Source organism: Neodiprion pinetum, chromosome 4, assembly GCF_021155775.2.
Source record: "Neodiprion pinetum isolate iyNeoPine1 chromosome 4, iyNeoPine1.2, whole genome shotgun sequence".
NCBI lineage: Eukaryota > Metazoa > Arthropoda > Insecta > Hymenoptera > Diprionidae > Neodiprion > Neodiprion pinetum.
In genome coordinates this window covers 6,011,841-6,021,909 of record NC_060235.2, presented here as the reverse complement: position 1 = coordinate 6,021,909, position 10,069 = coordinate 6,011,841, and the positions used below count along the sequence as shown (strand labels likewise).

Below are 10,069 nucleotides of genomic sequence, written 5' to 3'. Positions count from 1 at the left end.
GTTCTCTTTGGAAAAGCTATTTAGTGTGCGTTTCAAAATTAGCTGGAAGCGCTTAAAACTCCCTAGAACAGAGGCAGAGCTAGTCAAGAATTCGGCAGCACAAAAAAAAAAAATACAGGATTGCTGATAGCAGTGGGAGCTGAATTCGGAACGTATGTATGTAGTACGTACCTTTCGTGTGCGTGAAGGTGCTGATGTCAAGACTCAACTAACCGCGAGCATTTGCTCTCTCATCGCGTTCGTAACTGACTGCGTTCGGTCCGCTCCTTAGAGCATGTAAGATATAGGTATACTTGGAATACTCGTTTCTTTTACTGTGGATTGGATTGGCTGGGAGGAAACACATTGGCCAATCAGGTATCGAGCGAGTGAGATAGATTTACAAGGGATATATACTTTTCTCGCTCTCACTCTTTCGCTAGACTCTGTACGTGCGAAGCTACTTCCAGTAGTATAAGCTCCGAGGTCCGCTCTGAGTGCGATTTCTTGGCTTTTCCATCATTAGCAAAGACAGAAACCTAGGGAAAACGCGTTCAGTGCAGCCTGCTGAAAAGGCTATCAAGGGATCGATTCTGTAATTCCAATTTTCACATTTCCCACCATCGAAGTATTCTGATTCGTCTACAAAGTTTAGTCAATCGATCAGAATGCTTGGATGATGGGAAATGTAAAATGTGAAATTACAGAATCAATCCCCAGGCCTCTGATTCCTCTCTGATTTGGGGTTCGTTTCGATATTACCTGCCAGTGATGTCAACAATCTTTTATCTCTTTTACGCTGCCGAGTTTGTGACTAGCTCTGCCTCTGTCCTAGGGAGTTTATAGCGCTGCCAACTAATTTAAGAACGCAGCCTGGTCGACACGTCAAGGTCAGCGAAAGCGAGCGTGACTGGAGGACCCGGCGATTTTAATCAGGTAACTTTTGACGTTCAAAACACGGTAATTTTGCTGTGACAGTTGAAATCATCGATCGTATTCAGCGCCTCGAACTATGCTAAGTAATTCGATGTAACGTCCGTCTCCCTGCTTCGCTGCGAATCGGCTACTTCAATGTTTTTGTTTACGTCAATTCAAGTACGCCTCACTTCACGTCGCACCGGCTAATCGTGCTTTAGACATGTGTTAGGGCTTGAATATTCGACGCTGAATTTCCATTGACCCTTCTTTGTCAAAACAAACTCACATCGGTCTCAGAGTTTCGTTATCTTTGTCTATCGTGCCCAGAAAATCGAACATTCGTACTTTGTTTTTAGAGGTTATATGCGGATCACTTGAATGGACGCATTTTGCATCGTATTTACGTATTTCTCGCGTTAACTGTCATGGGATTGACAACCCAGGGTTGGCATTCTTTTCTCTGCTTGTTCTTCTGTTTGTGTCCCCCTTTTCCTCCTCATCGCAGTACTCTAACTCTTTCGCCTATTTCAGTGCTGCAATAAAATTGGCTGCAAATCCCGGACGAAAACATGTCCGAACTACTCGACACTATACCTGATGTAGACATCGATGACAATGGGAAGTTCAAGTACATTTTGATCCATGTATTCGACGCCGAGAACGATACGGTCAAGACCATCGTCAGAGGATACCTCAGAGAGTTCCATGGTGAGTCGTAATTCTGCTGTTTTAATCATTTCTATGCAATATTCAGAGCTCCACGAGGCTGACATTTGTTTGATTTCAAGTTTTCTGTCCTTGGAGTTCAAGGCTTTTACTTTATTGAAGCATATATATATGAATCGAATTAAATCCATGATAATTTTTATTATAAATGACTTAGTCGTAATGACTTGATATTCGTGAACATTGTTTCATCTCAAACGGTGTAAAACCTGTTCGGGTAGTGCTCGTAATTTTGGGCATCCTCGTCTGACTCGAGAATAAAATTTCTCGTCAGCTGATTCTGCGTCAGAATTTTTCTGCCTGCTGCTGTAATAAAGCAATCTGGTAAACAGAAATTAACAATCGAAAGATGAGAGAGATTTTTAGTGTATATTTTGCTTAAAAATTCATTTTATACATATAATAAATATACGTTCTTACAACTAATAGACACAAACGTGAATTATACAGAAAGGTTACATGATTTTGTGCAACTTGTGATCGGTGGTTACAAGAAGAATATTAGTGAATAAAAAGTCGCCCAAAAAAAAAAATTATCAAAAACGAATACATCTATTTTCTTTTTCAAACGTGGATTACATATCGTGCATTATTTTTTTAAATTCATTTTATACTATCTGTATTATCCTTTATACGTTCAAATTAACTTTATCTTAAACTATATTTACCATTATGTACAACTTTGTTCGTGTTTGCTTGTCATTTTTTTTTTTTTTCGTTTCGTTCTTTTCGCTTGTCTCCCATTTTCCTCTTTTCCGCTCATAAATCTACAAACAGGTATAACAGTTGGTTGATGTTATTAGGCAATACCGATTATTCAAAAAATATGATTTACAATTACATATGTATGTGTAATATGTATATATGTATATATCTATCATCTGACTTGGACCTTCTGCAGTCGGATATCCTGACACATAATGTTATCTGCACAATAGATTGATACGTAATTATACGGTATATTATAGATGATGCATAATATTATACCAGTGAGAACATCAGTAATGGCGCTGTAAAAAAGTAACAATTATATAATATTTACATGTATCATCAATTATAGGAATGTATTCACCTTCTTTAACAATAACATTATCATCATACTGTTGTTACTATTATTTTTATCATCATTTTTATTATTATTATTATTATTACTAACGATGGTAACTAGAATTCTTTCGTGTTTCGCTTTGGATTCGAATATTTTTGATTTCGATAACGAATTTTAGGTTGAACGAGAACCAGTTTGACACGATTTCCTGGTTGACGTTCAAGAGTTGAAGTTTATAACGATAATGATGATAGTAATGACAGTAGCATCGGTATATCACTGATAATAATAATAATAATGACGTTGGTACAATCGTCATATGGTAATGGCATGACATACGGGATCTTTAAAAGTTGAATATCGGTTAAAAGACAGTTGTCCTTTTGAACATCGGTTCAATTCTTTCTTGTTTCTGTTTTTTTTTTTCTTTTTATTCTTTCTTCAAATCCATTGGTTCGCTAAAAAGCAGTAAAAGTACTAATTCTTTTAAAATGAAATATATCAATGCTTTGATCGTTGAATTAGTTTTTTTTTTTTTTGTGGATATTTGTTTCATTAATTGGACTGGAAAGTCATTTTAGCTCAAATATCGTAGAAGCTAAAATAAGTTCTGATAAGTTTCTGGATTCACGTAATTTTTTTTTTGTATCATTCGTATTACCAAACAAATCGACTACGTGTATATATCATTATGTACCATTGGTACAAATTTTAGTGGCAGTAGTATAATGTTTCTTCGCGATATGCATGAATGAAAGATAATTCCAGTAGAAATGTACCCGCGTTTTAAAAACATTTTTTGTTTGTGTGTGTGTACATATCGGGAAAATCTCTTGATACTTGAAAATCAATTGCGCATGCGCGAGTTTTATCGACTGTTCGTGCAGGCTGGCCATCCCGAGTTTCAGCTGTCAAGCTGTTTCTGGTGGCGATGTAGTTGGTACGATTTTTCGAGGTTAGAATCTCAAATAATCGAGGCAGCGACTCGGAAAGGTTTGGGAAGCATTTGTTGTCGGGTCGAAAAGTCGATTCTTCAAACAACGGTCGGAACTTAACGCTTACGCTTTTTGAACATTCAAACGTACACATTTTGCGTAAGTTGGCTCGCCTGCATTGCAGACAATCGCTGCGGGAAGATTTGGCCGACCAATGAGATTGAATTATTTGGCGCATGCGCGGTTAATTTTCAAGTTTCAAGAGATTGTACCGGTATAGAATTATATACCGGATAGATAAATCGACAAGAAAGCAAGATGGGAAGCATAGATAGTGAATCAAATATGTGAATTGATTAAAAAGGAAAGAAAATTGGAAAGTAGAAAGGCAACTATTGAAAATTGAAACGAGAAACTTGAAATATGACGAATAATCGTTGGTTAAATCTTCAATATTTCAATAATCGCGAAAAGAAACGCTCAGGTTATTTTCCTCCCTTTCGCTTCCTTTCTTCGGGCATTTGAATGAAAATAATCGTACCTCTCTGCGTATACTCACAACACTCTAATACCTATAGTAGAAGAAAATTGGGCGCTGATTGGATTTAAAGCTATTCAAATATTGACTTCGCGTTAGAAAATTGAATCAGGTGTGCAGGTATTTATACTGCCGAATTGTATGCCTCTAACAATGAATTTTAAAACGGAGATGAAAGTTTCATTTTCGCCTTAACATATCTCAAGTATATCTAATTTTCGAGTATCCAATAATTTTTAATCATTTATCGTGAAGTGATTCGGAATGCTTGCGAGTTTAGTAGAATTGGAAATTGTTTGAAACATACTTTATATAAATACTTTCACTGTAAACCCGAGATAATATAATCGATCTTAGAAGTTTTCAATAAATTTATCCGTACTCACGATGATTTTCCGCGAAATATTTCGATATGCTCAGAACGTAAATCAAGTAACTTTGTTGTTAATGTTATTTGCGCACGCACTAGGGTGTGCCAAAAAAAAAAATAAAAAATTTTGTTCCTCTCCAACCCGCATCAAAATTGCGGTAGAGCATCTCAAATAGAATATCTCATCTTATTATGAGCTTTTAATATTGATATTTAGAGGTGCCCAGTTTATTTTGTCCGTTTTTCATTTGAACAATACGTAAAGAAAATCGGATAGTTTTTGAATTTTGTTTTTCTCATCAACGGCTTGACTTATAAACTATCTAAACACAGAACATTGTAAGAAATAATACGCACTATGAATAATCTGTGTTTAGACAGTTCGTAAGTCAAGCCGTTTACGAGAAAAAGAAATTCAAAAATTTTCAGATTTATTTTACGTATTATTTAAATGAAAAATGGAAAAAATAAAATAGTCATCTCTAAATATTAGTATTAAGAGCTCATATTTGGCTGAAATATTCTATTTGAGACGCTCTAACGAAATTCTGATAACGAAAAAATTTTTTTTTCTGCACACCCTAGTGCACACATACGCATGTATGTATATTATAAATTCACGCACGCTCTCACATATGTACATTTTAGATTCTCTCTGGCTTTATCAAAATGTTATTTTATCTTCTTTTCTTTCTACACCAACAGCTACTTATATATTCGCACTTGTTCCTTTTTCGTTTTTTTTTTTTCTCTATAATTCGTATGTCCATATCAAAATCTATATCGGTTTTACTCGTCGGTTATACATATAGTACATAACATTTTGCGAAAATCGTACGATATACATTGTAATTGATTAAATGAACGTTGTAAAATATTTATGATCACTTACATGTTAGAATAATTCGAGTAAGTTGGAAAAATTTCCATGATCTCAATTTTTTATATCGAGTTCCCGGGTTCAATCATTCCTCGTTCGTTGACGCTAAGTGATTATTTATATTTTCACCTCGGTTCGTCAATTTTTTTTGATGAACGTAGGTAACCGAAGCTCAAAGCTTGCCAAGTTCGCAACTCTTTTCAAAATTCGAAACGCTGATTCTGAGTGTGATAGATGTTTTTTTTTTTTTTTTGTTCTCTTCGATTTGTAATACGTAGACAAATATTGTGGGATTAGTTAAGGACGAATTGACTTCACCGTCTGAATTAAAAGTTGGGAAAAGAGAGAAAAACAGCTCAAAAAATGTCGAGCCGTGTTATTTCAGCCGACCGTGTAAGAGAAATGAACATGAGAAAATTTTCAATAACGGAATTAACTAAGATACCAACAAATTGAAAATGGTTTTATAATCGGGACGTTAACAATAATTAAACTCTGGCGTTTTTCATCAGGTTTTAATGTTTTTCGGCTCATTCTGGTCGCTGATTGGTTCACCACGAATCGTCTGGAAACATTCAAGAAACCTTACGTTATGGTACCAATAGTTATAAAGTGCAAATTCGTGATATAACTATCGGCAAAAATTCGTTTCTGGAGATCTCTATGTTGATCAAAGTAAACCAAAAACCATTAAAATTTTTCCAAAAACACGGTCGTTGAACCATTTTGAAGGTTCGGATTATAAAACCCTTTTCCCAATTGTTCATGTCCCAACTTGCATGTTTGAAATTCGATCAAATTTGTTTTTGACGTGTTCGTGTTCACCATCATCGACGCCAATAAACTAGCTGGAGATTTGTCGAACCTTCCATTTCTCCTCCAAAACTTCGACTCAGACATTGAAGCTCATTTATCCTGAATCAGTTACACGAACAGACAAGTTCTGTTTCCAATTCCTTGACAATTTTCTCCCGGTAACTAGGAATGATATAACTATCGGTAAGATTTCGTCTCTGCAAATCTCTATGGTGATCGAAATAAGCCCAAAACGATTAAAATCGTTCCAAAAACACGGTCGTTGAACCATTTTGAAGGTTCGGATTATAAAACCCTTTCTCCAATTGTTCATGTCTCAACTTGCATGTTTGAAATTCGATCAGATTTGTTTTTGACGTGTTCTTGTCCACCATCATCGACGCCAATAAACTAGCTGGAGATTTGTCGAACATTGTATTTCTCCTGCAAAACTTTGACTCAGACATTGAAGCTCATTTATCCTGAATCAGTTACACGAACAGACAAGTTCTGTTTCCAATTCCTTGACAATTTTCTCCCGGTAACTAGGAATGATATAACTATCGGTAAGATTTCGTCTCTGCAAATCTCTATGGTGATCGAAATAAGCCCAAAACCATTAAAATCGTTCCAAAAACACGGTCGTTGAACCATTTTGAAGGTTCTGATTATAAAACCCTTTCTCCAATTGTTCATGTCTCAACTTGCATGTTTGAAATTCGATCAGATTTGTTTTTTACACACAGCAGGGATGCTTTTTCATTCGCGTTCACCATCATCGACGCCAATAAGTTGGCTGGAGATTTGTCGAATCTTCTTTTCCTCTCCTCCGAACCTTTGACTCAGACGTTGAAGTTGATTTATCAGTGAAGTCCTCTTTCCAATAACTCGACAATTTTCTCCCGGTAACTAGGAAGCTCGTCTGAAGCAGCACCACGCTCTGTGGATGCTGAAACCCTCCTTGCAGCTCTTGTTGTTGGAGTTTTTAACGCTCTTTGAGTAGCTAGTTTTGCTCGTTTGACGGGGCACCCCTTCTTTGTCGCGCACCCCAACCTCGTCTCAGGTCCCCCCGTCCTCGTCGCACCTTTCTATAAGGTCAACGTCCTCCATGTTCTCCTTCCTCTTCGGGCTGACGTTCGTCGACCTTGTCTCCTGACCCTTATCGCACTCCTCTCGCGAGCTTTCCGACTTCGGTAGCTGCTGCTTCGTTTCCGATTCGAGGAAGTTCGCGTCCCGCGTCGTCGACGAATCCAACGGCTTCGACGGCTCTCTCAACGGCGACGGAAGGCCCGTCAGGAAGTCGGGATCCGCGTCGTTGTGCATCAGGCTGAACGGCAGCTTCAACGACACTTCTCCACCCATTCCTGACACCAGGAGCTTTACCTGTCGATTATCGAAGTCTCGCTTTAGTTTTATCACTCGGTATTGTTGCTGCGACGTGCGATCGAACTTTACATTCAACCCTACCCGTTACTTTTGTAACGTGTAATTAAATTTCATTTTGTCACTCATTGTTTTTGTAAAGTTCAATCAAACATTATTTCGCAACCAATTACTTTTGTCATTTCCATATCAATTTTATTTTTTGTCACTCAACGTTTTCGTAAAATGTAACCAATTACTTTTGTAATTTGCAATTCAATTTTATTTTGTCACTCATTGTTTTTGTAATTTTTAAACTTTGACGTGACAAACTCGTTGTTTTTGTAATTTGCAATTCAAATTTATTTTTTCACCCATTGTTTTTGTAAAGTGTGATCAAACATTATTTCGCAACCAGTTAAGTTTGTAATTTGCAATTCAATTGAATTTTTTTCACCGATTGTTTTTGTACAGTGTAATCAAACATTATTTCGCAACCGATTACTTTTGTAATTTTGAAATCAATTTTATTTTGTCACTCATTGTTTTCGTAATTTTCAAACTCGAAGTGACAAACTCATTGTTTTTGGAATTTACATTTCAAATTTACTTTGTCACTCCTTGTTTTTGTAATGTGTAATTAAACATTACTTTCGAGACCAATTACTTTTTTAATTTGCAAATCAATTTTACATTGTTAATCATTAATTTTGCAATACGCGATTAAGCTTCATTTTTCATTTTGCAGTCTTTTACATCTCCTGAAATTATTACAAATTTTCGTTCAATGTGTTTTCAGTTTTTCTTAAATCGCTTTTTATTTTATTTTTTTTAATCTTTCGAGTTTCCTAAAATCAGTGTAAAATGTTCTGTAATCAATCGTAAAAAAATTCTTGAAATATATTCTCAGTACCGTGTGCACGAGAATCGATAAAATCGCGTCAAGTTCAATCGTAATTTTCATCAAACGTTTCGCAATTTCACAAAAGTTTCGATTGGAAAGTCTTTGAAAATTGTTTTAAACGATCATACTCGAAATTCGTCAGTAATTCGATGTAAACTTGAACGAAATCTCTTTCAATCGTTAAAAATAGTCCGCGTAAATCGCTTAAAAATCTTCCACATCTAAATGTATAAACGTTAAATAAAAGAGTATCTTTCATCTTAAAATTTTCAAATTTTCACCAACTAACCTTCACGTAATAAGACACGTAAATTGCAAAAACGTTTCTGTCCTCCGGACTGTTTCCACTGCTAACAACGGTCGACGCAAGAGTTGCACCAGCTTTCGTGTAGCTGTCTTCTAACGCGATCCAATTTTTCGTCGATCCCTTTATCGGTTTCAGGGAGTAACTCGTGGTCAAAGACGATCCAGGACCGACGGGGCATCCGTCCTGCGACGAGACTAACGCGACGACGTTTTTGAATTTTCCATTGCTGAACATGCAGACGTCGACGTGCTGGACCACGAATACCTGCGAGACAAAAAATAAAAGTGACGAATAAGTGACTTATTATACGTCACTGTTGAAATAATTTTTACAAGTTTTATTCGGAAACGAAACGTACTGTGAATTCACCATATATTAGATCGAGATTCTACGTCGATATCTCAGATCGGCGTTACAATTTATTTGTTTATGAAAGAGCGTGACGAAAAATGAATTCGCCATTTTTTAAAAATTTTTCGTCCCAGCGTACGTAAAGTGTGATTTAAAAAATTTCTGAAGAATCTGATTTCGAAAAAGTAATACAATTTTGTCATTGAATTTTCAACGTATAATGACGATTATTACGATTTGGTTCACTCAGGTGTCGCTTTGTGAGCTTCTCGCCTTCTTATTTCCCATTTTTTCCATATATATATATATATATATATATATGTACAAAAGCACCGCGCTTTAAGAATAATATTTTACGAGGGATGAAAAATAATTTCAAACGATATTTGAACAACGCTTGAAGCACGCCTCTGGGAATGTGTACATAAGTAAAATTTATTCCCCTATTTTAACGGCTGCGCACAGGATATGATCCTTTATATCTATTACACCAGAGGTCGTACTTGCTTACCTCTATATAAGTAACCTTATAGATGTATCGGTAAATTTTTGTATAAAATGCAAACGCATGTAGGCATGCTAAAAAAAAAAAAAAAAAGCTGCGAGACTACTGTGGCCTTGTCGTATTTCTCCATTTTAAAGACGTTATCTTTTATACCCTCTTAAGCATATAATGTATATGTATGTGCCTTACTTTCTTTTTTTTTTTTCCTACATCACCAAAATTTTCCACTCACGGAATTTTTTCGTGCGATTTCAGATACTCGTTAGACTACTTTAGTATTATATTTTTTGCTCCAATCAAACAAACTGAAATGAATAAAAATTATCGTCACTGTGTTACGATTTGAACTTATTCATACGTACGTGTTGTTAGAAGTTTTGCAAATACTTTATTTTATTATTTTGATTGTCATGAGACAAAGTCTAGTTTATTATAACGAGGTTGGAAAAAT

At 35.8% G+C, this 10,069-nt stretch overlaps 2 protein-coding genes across 8 annotated transcripts in view; one reads left to right on the top strand and one right to left on the bottom strand.

Moving 5' to 3' along the window:
- Positions 1-466: 466 nt before the first annotated feature.
- LOC124216877 (14 kDa phosphohistidine phosphatase) overlaps positions 467-10,069 on the top strand; it is a 127,036-nt gene continuing 117,433 nt past the window's right edge. The window contains exons 1-3 of one of the 5 annotated variants that reach the window (XM_046621942.2): positions 467-724; positions 815-915; positions 1,429-1,605. In XM_046621942.2, the coding sequence (XP_046477898.1) occupies positions 1,467-1,605 (139 nt within the window). In that variant the 5' untranslated portion in view covers positions 467-724; positions 815-915; positions 1,429-1,466. The other 4 variants (XM_046621941.2, XM_046621947.2, XM_046621946.2 and 1 more) reach the window with 4 other exon arrangements.
- LOC124216871 (arrestin homolog) overlaps positions 2,252-10,069 on the bottom strand; it is a 96,002-nt gene continuing 88,184 nt past the window's right edge. For all 3 annotated transcript variants that reach the window (XM_046621932.2, XM_046621931.2, XM_046621934.2), the window contains exons 9-10: positions 8,745-9,026; positions 2,252-7,572 (exon numbers count right to left, since the gene is read on the bottom strand). In XM_046621932.2, coding sequence (XP_046477888.1) covers positions 7,249-7,572; positions 8,745-9,026 — 606 coding nt within the window. In that variant the 3' untranslated portion in view covers positions 2,252-7,248. The remainder of the gene's footprint in view (positions 7,573-8,744; positions 9,027-10,069) is intronic.